Source organism: Lissotriton vulgaris, chromosome 4_1 (genome assembly GCF_964263255.1).
Source record: "Lissotriton vulgaris chromosome 4_1, aLisVul1.2, whole genome shotgun sequence".
NCBI lineage: Eukaryota > Metazoa > Chordata > Amphibia > Caudata > Salamandridae > Lissotriton > Lissotriton vulgaris.
This window is the reverse complement of record NC_141691.1, coordinates 1,261,542,586-1,261,560,182: the sequence shown is the minus strand read 5'-3', so window position 1 is coordinate 1,261,560,182 and position 17,597 is coordinate 1,261,542,586. Positions and strand designations below refer to the sequence as shown.

Genomic DNA, 17,597 nt, shown 5'->3' with positions numbered 1-17,597 from the left:
AACATCATATTTTTGTCGGGTGATATTTGGCCATAGCATTCAACTGAATATTTACAACCCTGTTCCAGCAGGGAGCAAGTGCAGCAGCATGCACATTTCACTGTTGATGCCATGTCCACATAAGCAGGAGTCACTATGTGATGAGTACATCACTACCCATGACGTTCAAAAGATAGGGATAGGTTTATAGGAAAGTTTGTTCCAAATTAGAAGGTTCTTATAAACTGCAGCGCGCTATTCCATTCATTAATGGCCCTTCCCTCATTAAGGCTATGACCGGCAGCTTGGGCCTGCCTATACTCAATTAACAGAAATGTAATGGTGAGTATGCTCTGCTCGGTTAAGGATTGAAGCAACCATGAAGTTCTGAGCACATAAAAGAGAAAACTCCACATACTACATCAGATGCAGAATGTCTGCTACAAAGTAGAAATTCACTTTGTATGATTCAATGAAAGAGTACAACAAAAACCAGGGCAATCAAACTCACATTCACAGAATATTTTAGTTTTGCTGGCTACAGCTAAAATATTCATTATACCTGCTGTAGTAGAAAGAAATGGGAACAAGATGGTGACCGTACTGAAAACATGATCTACAACTGTACAACTATAATACTAAAAACCCATGGTTTCTTAAGCTGCTTACCCTTTTTGGAGCTCAAATGCCTAAAAACTGCAAACATCTGCAAACCTTAACTTTGCTAATGAGAAAACTAGCTTAACATGTGTTCAGAGGTCACATTGCTTGAGGTGATAATTCTTACCAGGCACTGATCACATCGCTGCCCCACCACGTTCAGCTTGCAGTCACACTGGCCTGTCTCATGATGACATGTACTGAAATAGGAACTGTTCATGTGACAGTCACAGGCTGTATCAGAGGAATAGAAAAAATGGATCAGTAGTTTGCCACTTGGACATCTGTAAAAGAGCTCAGTCACAGATTTGCTAAAATAAAATATTAAACTTGCTTCAATTGTTTAGCAAAATGTACAAAATCAAGTGGTACGTTTCAAGAACACAAAAGGCATCACGCGTGAAACATCCACTAGCTACGATAAACTCTATGAGATATCTGTGATTAAGTGATTCGAATTTAGCACAGACCAGGAAAGACAAACAGCCTGATTCATGAAGTGAAATTGCGCCCGCAATCGCTGCGAAAACGCAAATGCGGGCGCAATTTCCGTAATCGGCATTCAACAACAAAATAGCGAATTCGCAAACACATATTTGCCAATTCGCTAATATAATCGCAGAATCCCTGCCGCTGAGCATTAGCGAATCGGAAATAGCGACACACCACGGAATCTGCGAAAATAATAGCGAATTCGCAAAAGAAAATCGCTATCGGCATTCAAGAAAAATCGCAATTAGCGAAAAACCCAAAAATCGCTATTTGCACGGCGCAAAATAAGGACAACTCAAAGCAGGTGGTAACCATGAAAGCCATTGAAAAAAAATTTCAAAAAACCGTTGTCCTATCACCAACAGGGCCAGGCCTGACCAATCACACATAAGGACATTCAGCAGCAGCATTAGGCGTTCCACAATGCCTGGGATGTACATGGTGGTGAGGCGGCGAAGGCTACAGCGAGCAGCACGGAGGAGACGCATGAGGCAGGCAAGGATTTACCGGCAGCGGGTCACCTTGCTGGGCCAAACCAGAGAACAGATTTATGCAAAATACAGGCTGAATGGGGAAATGATCACCTGGCTGATACAAGAACTGGACCCCATCATGCAGCACCCAACAAGGCGAAACAATTCTGTGCCCACACATGTGCAGGTATTGTGCAGCCTGCACCTCCTGGCCTCCGGCAGTTTCCAGGGCATAGTAGCCGCTGCTGGGGGGATATCCCAGCCCACCATGTCACGCTGCCTCCACACTTTTGTTGACGCCATGCTCAGCCAGCTCCACCGGCACATCACATTTCCCACTAGCCAGCAGGAATTGGACCTCACAAAACTACAATTTTATAATGTTGCCCATTTTCCCCATGTCCTCGGCTGCATAGACTGTACCCACGTCGCCATCTGCCCACCAGCTGGCACGGAGTATATGTACCGCAACAGGAAGTCCTACCACTCCCTCAACATACAGATGGTCTGCAATGCCAAGACCATCATCACTGACATTGTGGCCCAGTACCCAGGGAGTACCCATGACTCCTTCATCTTCAGGCACAGCGGACTCCACACACGACTGATCAGGGGAGAGTATGGGGAAGGACACCTACTTGGTAAGTACACTTTGTCAACAATGTCACATTGCTATGAAGTAACTGCGCTGCACAGGCAATCAACATCTGCTCCTCTCATTCAGGTGACAGTGGCTACGCCCTACGGGAATACCTCCTGACCCCTTACCTCAACCCTGCCACACCTCAGCAACGGCGCTACAATGTTGCGCACATCCGGACAAGGAACTGTATTGAAAGGACATTTGGCCTGCTCAAGAGCAGGTTCCGTATACTGCACAAGACAGGTGGGGCCATGTATTACAGTCCTGCAGCGTGCTGCCGCATTGTGGCTGTCTGTGCAATGCTTCATAACATTGCAACCAAGCGCCGGATACCAGTTGACATCTCAGGCAGTGAATCTGAGGGGGACGACCGGCCACCAGCACATGCGCACCATGCACGCGGGGAGAACCCAGCTGAAGGCCACAGAAGTCGCAACCACATCACAGCTAACAATTTCTAGCCCACCCCCTTCCCCCACCCCACATATCACAATTGCATGCAAAATGTAATGATTACACAAGGCGAATGTGTGCAGCAAAATAAATGTATTTGTTTGAATCACAAGATAAAAGGGTCATGGTAACAACTATTTTCAAAATCCAGTATTCCTGCATACTGCATGTAAAGGTTCATGGCAGGCTTAGCTTCAGCCTGCGCCTGTGTCCCTGACACAATGTCATTGGCGCCTCCGGCGCACACTTCCCAGGCACCTGTGAGGCTCTTCCTCATCCTGGGCAGCTGTACCAGGCGTAGCCCTGGTGCTGCGCCTAGGTGGGGGGGCCTGCGTGGCAGAGTTGCTGCTCACGCTGGAGGCAGCCTCACTCGCATCATCTCCCCCTACGATGGCCGGTACCACAGGTGTAAGCAGTGGGATCACGGCGGTGGTCAAGTGCTCCAGCACCCGGGTAATTTCCTCGCAGCACTGGACCAGTTGGTGCTGCTGGGTCAGAGAGCGCCGCGACAGCTGGGTGGTGGCATTTGCTGCCACATAATTTGAGCGACTATAGCTCGACAGCCGGCTCAACAGCTGGTGGTGGCGCCTGCTTGCAACACTGCGATGCTTCACCAGCGCTGCAGTATTGTTCTCCATTGCCGCCGTCATGCGCTCCATGGCCGCCGTCATGCGGTCCACCCGCTCGCCGACTCCCGCCACATTGCGTCCGATCTTATGCAGCTGGAGCTGGATGGCTCCTTGCTGCTGCGACTGGCGCTGGTGTAAACGGAGCATTCGCCGCTCCACGCTCATGCAGGCATGGAGATGCCCATTGCCCCTCCTGCTGTTCGGCCGCTGTGTAGCGGATGTGGCTGGCCCAGATCGTGTTGGACGAGCTGCAGGTGCTGCAGCAGCTGGTGTTGCAGGTGCGGCAGGCACTGGAGGCACATTGGTGGGGTGCCTGGCTCTGGCAGCCGGTGGGCCTGCAGATGTTGCAGCAGGTAAGGTGGGGTGCCTGGCCTTGGCAGCCCGTGGGCCTGCAGATGTTGCAGCAGGTAAGGTGGGGGGCCTGGCTGCTGGTGTTGGCTTAGCGGCAGGGGCTGGTGGCTGGGTAGCGGGTAGGGATTCCTCCTCCTGGGCCTCCTCATCGATCACCAGCATCTGGCTGTCACTGCTATCATCCGCACCTGTGAGGGTAAGTGGATACTCATTAGGTGCATGTGACTGTCAGACGTGCAGATGTTACATGCATGCTGGGTGACATTCCCTGGATGGCTGTGGATTTGCGCACTTAGGAACCTTTCTGGCCGCATTGTGGTACTACTACATTGTGGACATACTACGTCTCCCACAATGCCTCAGGGCATTTCCTGATGCACAACATAGGCATGATTAAGGGCCAATGAGTGAGCCTATTTGGTCAGGGACGGTCATAGGGGACAGGGTCGCAGTCGCATGCCACTTACCTTGGGTGTCCTGGGTGGGGCGGGAGGAGTCCAGAGTGGTCACGCCAACACACGCCTCCCTCTCCAAGGTGTCCTCTACCTGGTCCTCCAGGGGGGTGTTGGGTGGGACAGTCGGTCCACCACCTCCAGTGCCTGATGACTCACCAAGGCGCGCCGCCACCTTCTCCTTGGCACGGCCTCGGAGGTCGTACCAGCGCTTTTTAAGCTCCTCCAACGACCTGTCCGCAACGCCCACAGAGTTGACGCTGGAGGCAATCCCCACCCAGATCCTCCGCTTCTCCTGTTCTGGGACCCTCCTGGAGTTGGCACCAAAGAGCTGGTCGTGTTTGGCCACCACCCCTTCTATAAGGTTCTCCAGCTCCTGCTCGGAGAACTTTAGTTTGTGTTTGCGGCCAGCGCTGTTGCTGGGGCCAGGCAGAGGTTCGTCGGACATGGCGGTCGCTATTTCGGCCGGGTCGGGAGTCGCTAACGGAGGTTTAGCGGCAGCTTTCCGTCGTGTACACTCGAATGATAGCGTCACTGTGGTGTTTGGGGGTGGGATTTGGCTGCTTCCTGGTTGTGATGTCATCACGGTGCTCGGATTGCGTCTTCCCGTTTTCCAGATCCCGCGAGATTGCGACTCGCAATCCCGATCGCACGGGATTGCGAGTTGCAATCCCGTGCGATCGGGATTGCGAGTCGCAATCCCGATCGCTGGTGGCCGGAAATAGCGATTTTTCTGCGTTTTTTGTAGGTCGCTAACGGCTTTAGCGCCCGCGTGCGAGTCGCTATTTTTTCCCCGAAAAGTACATGAATGCCGTTTTGCGTTTCCTCAATAGCGAGTCGCTATTATTCGCTATTAGGGACACGCAAAACGGCATGTACATGAATCAGGCTGTTACTCTCTACTTTTGTTAATCTACAGTTGTCTTAAGGTATCAAGCCAGAGGTGTTTTGATTGCATTGCCTAAGTATTTAAAACAAGCTTACATATGATCAAATACTATTGGTTATCCAAGCCCCACTTGTGGCTAAAACACATCTTGAGGAGACGTAAGTCAACTATGGCACTTATTGGAGCAGTGGCACTTGTAGGAGTTGTGGCACTTTTTGAAACTTAGAAAGAAAATATGTCCCCACTTTCAAAGCATGAGAAAATATATTTTAACAGCTTCACATGGAAGAAAATTATCAATAAATGTGGGTAGATTTAGTGTACTTTATGCTCAAGGCCAATATGTTCTTTGACCTCCCCAGCTTCTTCCACGTACCCTGCTGATGTCTGGCTTGACAGTGCAGGTTTCCGAAAATATTATTGCTATAAATGCTTTAAAATGGAGAATGGGTGGAATGTGGGTTCGTAGGAGCAGTGTTACTCACACACATCATGTTATTGGCTATTTGGTGTATTATTCCGCCTCCTAGTGAACAGTTTCATTAAAAGCATCAGGGACTATTTAACATCTCAAATGAACAATATTTCATCACACTTAATTTGTATTCTCATAGATACATTAAATCGAGTTATCGATCGTTATTGCTTCATTTTTTACTGTTTTTAAAAAAAAATGTTAGGGTACACAATGAATGCAAGACAGGCATAGTGGCTATGCAAATAGTTACTTATGTTTGTGTTTTAGTTTTGGTTTGTCTGTTACTTTGCTGTTTATGAGTGGTGTGATTATATTTATTATAAACATAATAATTGGTTTCCATGAAGATCAATGCATTACAATTTAGCTCCTCACATTTTATCAATGTAGGAAGTTTCATGATATGAGTGCCATAATTGTAAGTATTTTTAAGACACCCGCCTTAGGCTTCAACTCACTGGCAATGTGCTGGGCTTCACCAATGCAGAGCGGGCAGTTTGGCCACACTGCCAGAGTCTAGACTGAAGAATGGAGTTATGAGGAGGCTGGGCCTCAGGCTGTTTGGCCACCTAGGTGGGGGGCCTAGAGGGTTGCTGCAACCCTGTTTCCCATCTTTCAAAGTTCCCTCCTGGATGGTCCACATTCTGCATCTATCAAGACCTTTTTTTGCATAATACATTCTGTAAAGGGAACATGTGCCAGAAAACAAAAACGTCTATTATTTCCATTGGGGATAACCTTGTGCAAAGATGGGACCAGGGGCATACCACATCTGTTGCTGTATGTAGTGCCCAGGCTACTTGTTCTGGGAATGGGGGCAGGTCAGCCACCTTTCATTTTTGGCCTCGAAGTCTGTCTGTGAGGGGCATCAATGTACTTCACAACAGGACCCCTCAGGTTTCGTTATGCCCCTGGACCGTAGAGGATGATGTATCTTTAGTTCCACCCGTGATTTGAAAAGAAAGTAAAATAAGTCCTAAATCTACATTTGCAGGGTACACTTCTTAGTTTCTTCTTTAGTGTGCCTACAAACTAACTAGATCTGTGAAAATGTCAAAGAAAAAAAATCAGTTGCCATGGTCTTGATGAGCATGTAAAGGTCTTATATTTGTAACTGCATGGCCAATGCTGGAAAAGTTTGCGTTTCAATGGAATTGATTTATTATTGCTTGTAAAATCTATATCTCTGGAACTCTCCGGTGGATTTTTTTCATTCTAGTGTCTGAATTCTTATAAAAATGCAATTTTTTTTATAAATTGGTGTCGGATTTCGTGAGTATTGTGTCGATTTCTTCTTCCAATTGTTTTGGAGCTGTTTAAATGCTTAACACTTGTTTGTAGGAAGCTGGCTTTTTATATGAAGGGCCAAAAAGAGGTACACTGTGTTATGAATCCAGGCAAACCTAAAAGGAATTACAGAACCACAAATGACACCTCAAACGCTCTCTTTTGTGGTTGTGTGGGCGAGCAGGCAGGCATATCAGAGGGAAGTACTAAGCACTTATTGCACGCCCAGAGCTAGCAAATGAGACACACACTCAATACAGAAATCCAACATCAATTTATAAGCGGCACTTTTATCTGAAGTTAGTTACCAAGATCATCATGGAAGTACTTTTCGAGTTATGAATTTTTTCAGTTTTCAAAAGTTGACGCACTGCAATTTCTGGGAGCAGTAATTATTATTATTTTTTGAAGGTTTTATATAGCGCGAACAAGATCTTTGCAGATATCAGAGCGCTTTACAAGGCCGGGAATGCCAGCAAGAGAGTGGGGTTACACATAAGTAGTACAGCACATCAATAATACAAATATAACAGTTAAATGTGTGCAAAGATAGTCAGTAGCGTCAATAATACAGGTGAAATACATAGTCATAGAGTTCGAACAGAGAGTTAAATGTGTGCATAGATAGTCAGTAGTGACAATAATACAGGTGAAATACATAGTCATAGAGTTCGAGCAAAGTAATACAGGTGGGTGTAGGGTCTTTCCATATCCACGCTAATAGGTCAAGTGTATTTGGCCATAAGAATAGCTTTTACTTCTTTCTTAAAGAGTGTGCAGGAGGAGATGAGCCTGGTTTCAGGAGGGAGTGAGTTCCAGATCCTGGGTGCCATTCCTGAGAAAGAGCGTTTATAGGTTGTTACCTTCCGGAATCTTTGAGGTTTTAGCAGAAGATTGTTTGTGCCTCTAGTGTTTCTAGAGCCGCCAGAGATTGACAGCTTCTGAGTGAGGTATCCGGGAGAGCTCAGATGTAGAGCCTTGTGTGTCATGCAGGCGATTTTCAAATGTATTCTGGCTTCAAAAGGCAGCCAGTCCAGTGTTTTCAGATCAGGGGTGATGTGCGAATGTTTTTTGATCCAGTGATGAGTCTGGCTGCAGCGTTTAGAGAGGCTCTTAGGGGTGCAGTGCTGGTTAATGGGAGACCGCAGAGGGCGGTGCTGCCGTATTCAATTTGCGGGATTACTAGAGCTTGTACTGCAGTTTGGATGTCTTTGGCTGGTAGGAAGGGTTTAAGTTTCCTCAGTGTATTGATTTGGAAGTTCACTCCCTTAGTAGCCTTGCTGATATGATGCTGCATGTTAAGGTTGGAGTCGAGGGTTATGCCTAAAGATTTCGCTGAGTCCACTATGATGGGTTGGACATTGAGTGCAGTTAACTGTTTAAGCCAGGTTTGCGTGGTGGGGATCTTCGCAGGAGGTGTGTGTAGCATCCTGCTACAATAACTACAGACACCATCAATTATAATTACTGGAGCTTTATTACTATACATCCATCCTTATCCCTGTCCCTACTCTAACTGACCAGTTCCTTTTCCCGGCTCCTCCTGTTCCTGCTCCTCCTACGACTCCGCCCCCCAACCACTAGACTGCCTCACACATCTCTACATCTCCCCCCTTCTCAACAAAGTGATCTTAATGTCCTCAGTGTTCGCAGTTCTTCAATCCACCACACGGGTTGGCGGACGGTCTGTTCTTCAAGCCTCAATAGTGTCGAATCAGTGGTGGGTTGGACTTTGGTCACTCTTTCCGGTGTCTTGATCAGGGCGTTCTTGACCACAGTGCGGGTGAGCTGTTCACTCTCACGGTCTGCAGTCCTCATGTTTTCTTCTAGTGATGTAACAGTTGGTTCGGGTGCTCGGTCCCTTTCATGGGTGGACAATGTTCTGGTCCTTTTATGGGCACCTGCGCTTACCCTTGCCCCTTCTTGTCTTGTCCGGTCGAGGGCGACACTGTCGTTTATCTCTGGGTCATGCACATCAGCCAGTATGGTATTATCTGACGAGACTGTCTTGGTTCGGTTCGGTAACTCATGCACAACCTCAGATTGTCTGACGAACTCGTTGTCCATCTGTGCATGGGCATGTTTTTCACTCATCCGATGATCCATCTCTGCTGACATGTCCGGCTTTCTCTGCGGACTGGCTGGCAGGTCCCTTCCTGTCCGATGACTAAGGTCCACTGTCTCTGTTTTCCTTTTATAGGTCCTTTGAGTCAGCCTTTCGGACCCCGTCAGGGGTGACGGTGTCTGGTCCATGTCCGGATATGTTTGTGATTGACATGACGGATTGCCTTGTGGCGTGGCTGAGTAATCAGAGACCTTAGGGTGTGTTACGTTACTCTTGACAGGAAGGGTGTCCTTTGGTTCTCTGGCGCGTTCGGGTGGTTGACGCCATGGCTGTTGTCGGGACCATGACTTGGTCGACTCACGGGATCGGACAGCTGTGCTCTCTGGGCCAGAGAAGTCTCTTGTTGACCTCCAGGATCGGACGGACGCACTCTCTGAGTCAGAGGTGCACTCAGTGTCAGAGAGATTCTTCTCCCCTCTCCTTCTCCAACGTTTCCTTGAAACTGTCTTTGGTAGTGGATTTTTGAAGTCCGTAATCCATGGCGAATTGTACTTCCCTTTTGAGTTGTCGTTGAGATGTTTCTCCGTGCGCCTTTGTTGGAACGTCTTCAATGCCGTCCCATTTGGGAGGTTGTTTGATGATCCTGTGCTTGTTCCTGGTGCTTGATCCCAAGCGTTTGCCTCATTGTCTTCTTGTTTGGTTCGTCGCAATGGAGGGTCAGTCCGTCTTGTGCGACCTGTTTCTCTTTCTCCCTTGTTGGATGCTCCAACACTTCTGATTTGAGTTGTATGTGTTCTTCGGCCAGATGTTTCCTTGGACTCGTCTTCACTGCTTGTCGACTGATGTTCCTGCGCCGACTTCCGGTGTTGACCAGTGCAACCTCTTCTTCTCTGGTTATTCTTTCTCTCCCACTTGCTGTGCCGGATGCCATCTTGTCCAGGGACGCGATCTGTACTCGATGCTTTTTCCCCATCGGAGCATTGTGTGTCATACCTTGAGTGACTCCTTGAGGAACTCCTGGGAGGTGAATGACTTCTTGGACCGGTCTTTTGGATGGTCGCCTCTGGGTCATCTGACTCCGGGTAATCCTTGGTTGACTTCGAGTGATCGGATGTTGAAGAGTCTGACCCTGAATAATCTGTGTCACTTTCTTTGTCACCGTGTCTTTCCCGTTGTCTTTTTGCTGGTCTGCCTTCCCTCTCCCTCCTTTCAGTTCTGTTTGTTTTCTGAGTTCTATCTTCCTCGGTATCTGGATGAGTTGCGCTTAGGTGCACGTCCTTCAATCCTTCTCTTGCTTTGATTTGCATTCCAATTTCGGCCTTCTTGATGATCTCCTTTAACGACCAATGACCTTGCAGAATCTTACGTTTTGTGTCAGGATTTGTGCACCCTTCAACGATCCGAAGTCGAACCGCATCCTCATTTGTGAAAGTGTTGAAGTGGCAACCTTGTACCATACTCTGCAAACGAGTGATGAAGTTTGGCAGCGGTTCGCCTGGTTCCTGCCGTGCTGTATTGAAAGCCATGCGATTATGGTCCACATCTGTCTGTGCGTTGAGATGAGCACAGAGCTCCCTTTGGAGTCTTTTGTAGATATCTGTATCCTCTTTGGAAAATGTCCTGATTGGGCAGCGGCCTTCAGGACCCACCAGACGGAGGAGTAGTATCAGACATTTTCTCTCTCTTTGCTCACCATTGGCTTTTAAGAAATCTTCCAAAGCTTCGAGCCACCAGTGTCGTTTGAGATCCGAGATCCACTCATCAGTCTGCACCGCTGGGGGTGGTACTTCAGTGTCTGGAGTGACCTGCGGTGCTACGTCTCTTCCCGCCATGAGAGAGGGAGATTCTGGTGAACGAACTTGGATGGTTCTACTTTCTCCGGGGTCCTCTGTAGGACTGCCCTCGTCTGGGTCTTCTGCAGTTCTGCCCAGCAGCTCTTCTCTCTTCGGCGCTCTTTGGTTTGTGCTCAGTGTCGTCTTTATCGGTCTCTTGCATTTGCTTATGCTTGTTCCTTTGTGCTGTTGTCTTTGCTTGGTCCTTGTGTTTGCTTGTGCCTCTTCTGTCTTGGTTGCTAAGACTTGTTCATTGTTGTTCACGCGCAGTTATCCACGCTTATTTACTTGCCTTACCAATGCCTATTTCTTGGCATTTACCAGTGCATGTTTATTTGCATATACCAATGTTTGTTTATTTGCATGCACCAATACTTGTTTGTTCCCTTTCGCCACTGCTTGTTGGTTCCTACTCGCCACAGTATGTCTGTTGGCTCCTGATAGTACTTGTGTGGTCTTCGCCAGTGCTTGTTTGGCCTTCGCCAGTGCTTGTTTGGCCTTCGCCAGTGCTTGTTTGGTCTTCGCCAATGCTTGTTTGGTCTTTGTCACTGCTTGTTTGTTTGCATGTATCAATGCTTGTTCACTCTTGGCCAATACTTGTCCTTGCAGGCACCAATGCTTGTTGACTTTCCTTTACCAATGCTTGTCTTCTTAGATTGCTTCTTGCATTTGCATGGGCTTGTTTGTCATCCTTTCAGTGCTTTGTTATTCTTCACTTACATTCGCCAACGCTTGTTTGCATGCGTCAATGTTTGTTTTGTTGCAGTCACCAATGCTTGCTTCACTTACAGTTGCCAATGTTTGTTTATTCTTCACTTGCATTCGCCAATGCTTGTTTGCATGCGCCAATGTTTGTTTTGATCCACTCTGCCAATGCTTGTTTTCTTGTTTGCCAATGCTTGTTCACTTTTTTTTTTTGTTGCCTGACTCAAAGATGGCCGCCTATGAATCACACAGGGTATGTCCATGAAATCCGCCTGACTCAAAGATGGCCGCCGCTGTGGGAATCTCGTTTCCCACGAGATCTGTCTCATTCAGGCCTCGAGACTCACGTCTCTTCACTCGGCACTCACCGGCCGGCGTCTTCGGGGGCAGCACACATCAGGGCTCACTTTTCTTCAGCCACCACAGCTACCAGGTGAGGTTGGGGTGGGCTCCCGCCTTACTTCCTACGTTCCCGCTCTTCTTCTCCGCTGACCTGCCAAGTTGCACGCATTCGGCGTGACGCGCGCTTCCAGCGCGAACAGCTTTCCTTTTCGGCGCGCTTGCAGGAGTCACTTGGCTTCTGGGACTCCTTCCACATCTACGAGCTACTTCAGGAGGATCGGGGTGAGCTCCCGGTACCTTCTTTACCGTCAGCGTCACTGGGGCAATTCCGACGCTTTCCTTTCGCGCGAAAGCGTCTTTCAAACGCCGGCCATGCAGCGCTTCCCTTCAGCTCGCAGGGCAGGGCTCTACACGATCGCCCGATCGTGGAGCAGCGTCTTGATGCTGGCTTCACTCTGTCGTGGCGGCAATCCTTTCGGGGCACAGACGGCGCGATCGCGACCTCGTCTTGGAGGGTGCCCGGGACAGGGTATTTCTTGCAGCAGCAGGGATGATGGGTCACCGTGATCCTATCCCACCCTCGTCGCCAGTTGTAGCATCCTGCTACAATAACTACAGACACCATCAATTATAATTACTGGAGCTTTATTACTATACATCCATCCTTATCCCTGTCCCTACTCTAACTGACCAGTTCCTTTTCCCGGCTCCTCCTGTTCCTGCTCCTCCTACGACTCCACCCCCCAACCACTAGACTGCCTCACACATCTCTACAGTGTGATCAGCAGGAATTCTGTTTTCAGAGCATTGAGTTTGAGATGATTATCAGCAAGCCAGGATTGGGTGCTTCTGATTGTTGAATTCAGTATTAAAATGTCATTGGGGGATTGTAATTTGAGATATAGTTGGGTGTCATCTGCGTACATGTGAAAAAGTACATTGGATGCTTGAAGCAAGGTGGTGAGGGGTTCCATAACTAGGTTGAACAAGGTTGGTGATAGGGAAGATCCTTGGGGGACGCCTAACGACACAGGTATTGGAGAGGACATCAGGTTGTTACTCTTGAATTTCTGCGACCTGTTGTGTAAAAAGGAGGTGAACCACTTGAGAACAGTCCCAGAAAGACCCATTCTTGTGCTCAAAAGATCGAGTAACTTCTCATGTTTGACAGTGTCGAATGCTGAAGAGAGATCAAGCAGGATGAGGAGGCAGGTATCACCTTGATCTAGGATTTGATTTGCTGTGTCCTGCTCGGAAGCCTGATTGATACGGGTTGAGGAGATCAAACAGATCGATATGTTTAGTCAGTTGTAGTTGAGCGCATTTTTCCAATAATTTGGCGAGAGGGGGGAATATTGGTAATGGGACAGTAGTTGTTTAGGTCGGATGGGTCGGCAGTAGGTTTCTTTAGCAAAGGTGTGACTTGTCCAACTTTGAGGGAGTCAGGGATGGTTCCTTCTTGGAGCGAGCTGTTGATGATTTTAGTCCAGAGAGGAAGGAGCAGTGGGGTGAAATCTTTGACAGCGTTAGCAGGGAGGGGATCCGTGAGGTGATTGGAAGGTTTCAAGGTGCTGAGCAGTTTGCCTATTTCTTCTTCGGAGTAGGTTTCAAAGGTTGACCATGTTGCATTGTTTTTAGGTTCGGTGGGTGTTATGCAGTTGAGTGTGTTGTGGAGTCTTGCGTCAGCGCGGAGATAATTCTTTATGTTGTCAGTTTTTTGGGTAAAGAAAGTGGCGAAGTCTTCACAGGAGGGTGCTTCGTGCAAAGTACTGAGAGTTTGGGGTTGTTCCTTGGCTTGTGTTCTGATTAATTCAAACAGTTTTCTAGGGCGATTTTTTGCTTGGTCGAGCTGGAGGCTGAAGAAGTTTGCTTTTGAGTGCTTTATTTTCCTGAAGTAGGCGTTTCTCTTTTTCTTCAGGGTTTTCAGGTGTAGTGCAGAGGGAGCTGCCCTCCAGGTGCGCTCTGCCAATCTCATGGCTCATCTATCTTCATTGAGACTCCCGTCGTACCATGGGTTGGAGATTTTAGCAGAGACTCTTTTTAGCTGCATGGGAGCAGCCTCATTAATTATTGAGGTCACGGCGTTAAGGTAGTGGTCAGTCAGGGATTGGACATCTGTAACGCCCGTAGGCGGGAGTAGGAGGTCACGACTGTTCGGGGGTATGGAGAATGGGTTGAGTTTTTTCAGGTCTCTTTTCCAGACTTTAGGTCTGGAGGGTTGAACCGAATTGAGTTTGACTTTTTCATTGATGTGAAATGTGACAATATGATGGTCTGACCAGTCACAGGGTTGAATAGACTCAAGTTGAGTAGCGCCCTCTTTGGCGATGATAAGGTCGAGGATAGAGCCTTTCTCGTGGGTCGGGCTGTTGCATAATTGTGTGAGGTCCAGGGCGCTGAGGAAGCTTTTAAGACTGTTTACCACCGCATCATTAAGATCGTTCCAATGGAGGTTGAAGTCACCCAGGTATATTTGGGTGAGCTGTCGTCCTGCGTTGGTTGAAATCAAGTCCATCATTTGTTGGGCGAAGATGAGGTGGTCTCTGGGAGGGTGGTAAATGCCATGGAGAGAGCATATCGGTTTGCCATCACTGATGATATCGAGGCAGATGTATTCGTAGGAAGTTGGAGAGGGTAGGGACGGCACGGAAACTTTCAGAACAGAAAGGCTGTTCCTGTATATGCATGCGATTCCGCCACCTATCTTGCCAGACCTGTCAAGCCTAATGATGTGGTAGTTAGGGGGGACCAGAATGTCCATTATAGGTGTAGAGGATTCGGTTAGCCAGGTTTCAGTCAGGATGATTAGGTCAAGGTCCAATCTTAGGATGAGATCAGCGATGGCGGAGGAGTGTTTAGAAGCAGATCTGCAGTTTAGGAGAGTGCATTTGAGACGGGGTGTGTCGGGAGAGGAAGAGGGTACTAGAGAGAGGGGGACTTTTCTAAGGTTATTCGGGACGGATATTCTGTTGTTAAGAGTGGAGGATCTACGGGGATTTGAGTGTATTGTGGGGATGGGGAGGTGCGAGGCGGTTGTGAGGTTTAGGGGAGCTGGGTCGTAGGAGAGGAGGAGGGAGAGAGTGTCGAGGTCCGAGAGAGGGTTGCATGTACGAAGGGGCGGTTATTGCGATTGTGGGCGGGGATCGCGGTCCAGTGAGTGCGGCGGGTGTGCTTGTTGAGATTGTGGGCATGGATCGCGGTCCGGTGTGAGGGACGTGGCTTAGGAGCGTCGTCAGGACGGGAGGGGAGCAGGTTGAGAGGGGGGGTGGTGGTGAGTGAGGCGAGTCTAGGGGGTGTGGTGAGCAGCTCTTTGATGGTGTGCATGTCTTCCTTGATGGTGTGAATTTCTTCTTTGAGTTGTAGGAGGAAGGACATAATCTTTTCTAGCGTGGGGTAAGTATTAGTGCTGGGGGTGGAAGTCATGGTTGGGTGGCTGACCTGGGACTTAGCGTGCGGGTGGGGGGGAGGGTTAGTGTTCATGCAGGGCTCCGTGTTGTCGTTGTACGGGTTGGTGTTAGGGAGGAGAGAGGGTAAGGGGGCGATGGGAGTGGATGAAGTACGGAGGAGGTTGGAGGCGTAGAGGCGGGGATTTGTGGCAGGCGGAGAGAGCGGGGTGGAAGTGGAGTGTATGATGGCGGTGAAGGGGGAGCCTGAAGGGAAGTGAGGGCTGAGAGTGGGGGGGAGCTGGGGTTGGAGATGGTCCTGTCGTGGGGAGGGGGAGTTAAGATAGTAGATGTGGTGTGCTCTGCATGGTTAGTTAGCGTGTGGAAGTGGGGGCTGAGAGAGGGGGGGACAGAGTGTGGGATTTATCGCTATGTGTGTCGATCTGGTGCTGAACTAGGTTAGAGGGGTTGTGGGCGGGGTCTATGATGTCAGGGGGGAGAGGGGGGGGGGTATTATGAGTGAGGGTCCCCGGGATGGGAGTGTGGGGGCGGCTGGTGTATGATGGGAGGTTATTTATGTCTGTAATTGCGGAGTGTGGGGTGGTTGCAGAAGGTGGGTGAGTGACTGGTGTGGTGGGGGAGGAGGTGGGGTGCTGAGCTAGGTAAGAAGAGTTGTTGGTGGGGGCTGTGAAGTCTGGGGTGATATTACTGGAGGGGATGATGTGAGTGGAGGTCCGATGGTTGGAGAGGTTCTCTTTGAAAGTGGGGAACAGGTTGTCTAGTAGTTCCAGGTTCCTGTCTGTGGATTGAATTAGGACAATCCCGTTATTGTAGATAGTAATGGTGGTTCTGCCTAGGAAGAGTTGGGATGGTGTGATGGAGAGAGTTAAGCCATGAGCGGATTTCCTGGTGGTGGAGACAGTGAGTAGGGTGAGGAACGTTTTTCTCCATTGAGCTCTGCGAGAGGTGTGGAAGATGATATCGATGTTAAGGGATCCATTGACCGGGGAGAAGTAGGTGTCGACAAAGGGGGTTTCAGGGTGGGACCTTAGGAAGTTGTGTTTAAAGCGTTTAGCGGCTTTTTTGGTGAGTGCGGATGGGTAGTTGATTTTATATATGTGCTTGCCGATGGGCACCATGTTGGGATGGCGGTATATGTGTAGGTGGGTGTGGAGGTAAAGGTGGGTGTGGGAGGGTAGATGATAGTGCGACACATGTGCAAAGAACAATGCAGACAGTAGGTTACATGGTACACAAGTGACATTAGTGAGTAACAAAAATAGCCAACATATAGAGTAACAAAAATAGCCAACATATAGAGGTAGCAATCTGAGAAAAGCACAATGCCGACAATAAATTATAAATTATGTGGTACACGTATGCCACTAGTGAGTAACAAGGTAATCAAAATAATCAAGATAAAGAGGTAGCAATCTGTGCAAACCAAAAATAAACAGTGCGAATGGGTGTAGCTTACACAGTGTACACTAATGAATGAAGAAATATGAGGTAGCAGCCGGTACAGCTTACACAATGTAACGAAATATGCGAAAATATAAAAATATAAATGGTGTCAAACGGTGCATATCGAGCAATATTAATACTAGTTATTCGCCAGAACAATTTGAGGTAGCGCTCGGTACATTGACAGTGTAGAAAAGTGAGATATGTGCAAGTTTACAAAAAAGAAAATGTACAAAATACAGATAGAGGTATAATGTTGCACTAAATGCAGGCACTTAATCACACGAGTGTTTAAATACACAAACTAATTGTAAGTAGCAATGTACAAGATACAAGTAGAGGTAGAGTACTGTAAAAATAGGCAGGCACTTATGATTTAGCAGTCGGTAAATTACATGAGAGAAAAGTGATAAATGGGTGCAGTTTGCAGCATTGTGCAAAGTAGTGCAGAGTATACTAGGAGGAGTAGTTTTGATAAAATATAAACCTACACTATATGAGGTAGCAGTCGGTGAATTACAGGAGATAAAAGTGAGAAATGGGTGTAGGTTGCAGAATTGTGTAGAGTAGTGCAGAGTACAATTGGAGGAATAGTTCTGATAAAATATAAATCTATAGATAAAATATAAAAAGTATAAAAATAAACAGCAGAATACACATGCAAACAGTCTGTTACAGGACACAGATAGGTGTGTGTCAGAGTACAGTAGTTGGGCTTAGTCTAAAGTGGTGAGTTCTTAGTGTCAGTTTATATAGTGAGTTAGTTAATAGCCCAGCGACAATGACTAGTCCAAGATGGCGGCCCGAGAGAAAGAGACTGGTCAAAATGGCCGCCACATAGAGGGGGAAGGAACATTAGTCCTCTGTTTATTGTGGTTGCTTTGTGGGCTGGGAGGGCAGTTTCACTTTCATGCTCGAGGAAGTCTTATCTTGAGGAGCCTCGTGGCCACAGGAGTAATGTTATCTTATGGGTGAAAAATATGTACTGCATTCAGGTACTTAACAGAGACTTACAAGACT

The 17,597-nt window shown here is 48.1% G+C and overlaps 1 protein-coding gene across 1 annotated transcript in view; it reads right to left on the bottom strand.

Annotated features, from left to right (window-relative positions):
• The window catches only part of LAMA1 (laminin subunit alpha 1), a 533,346-nt gene that overhangs the window by 257,747 nt on the left and 258,002 nt on the right, over positions 1–17,597 (bottom strand). Inside the window, exon 20 of the mRNA XM_086965467.1 lies at positions 767–873. Within this exon, the coding sequence (XP_086821593.1) occupies positions 767–873 (107 nt within the window). The remainder of the gene's footprint in view (positions 1–766; positions 874–17,597) is intronic.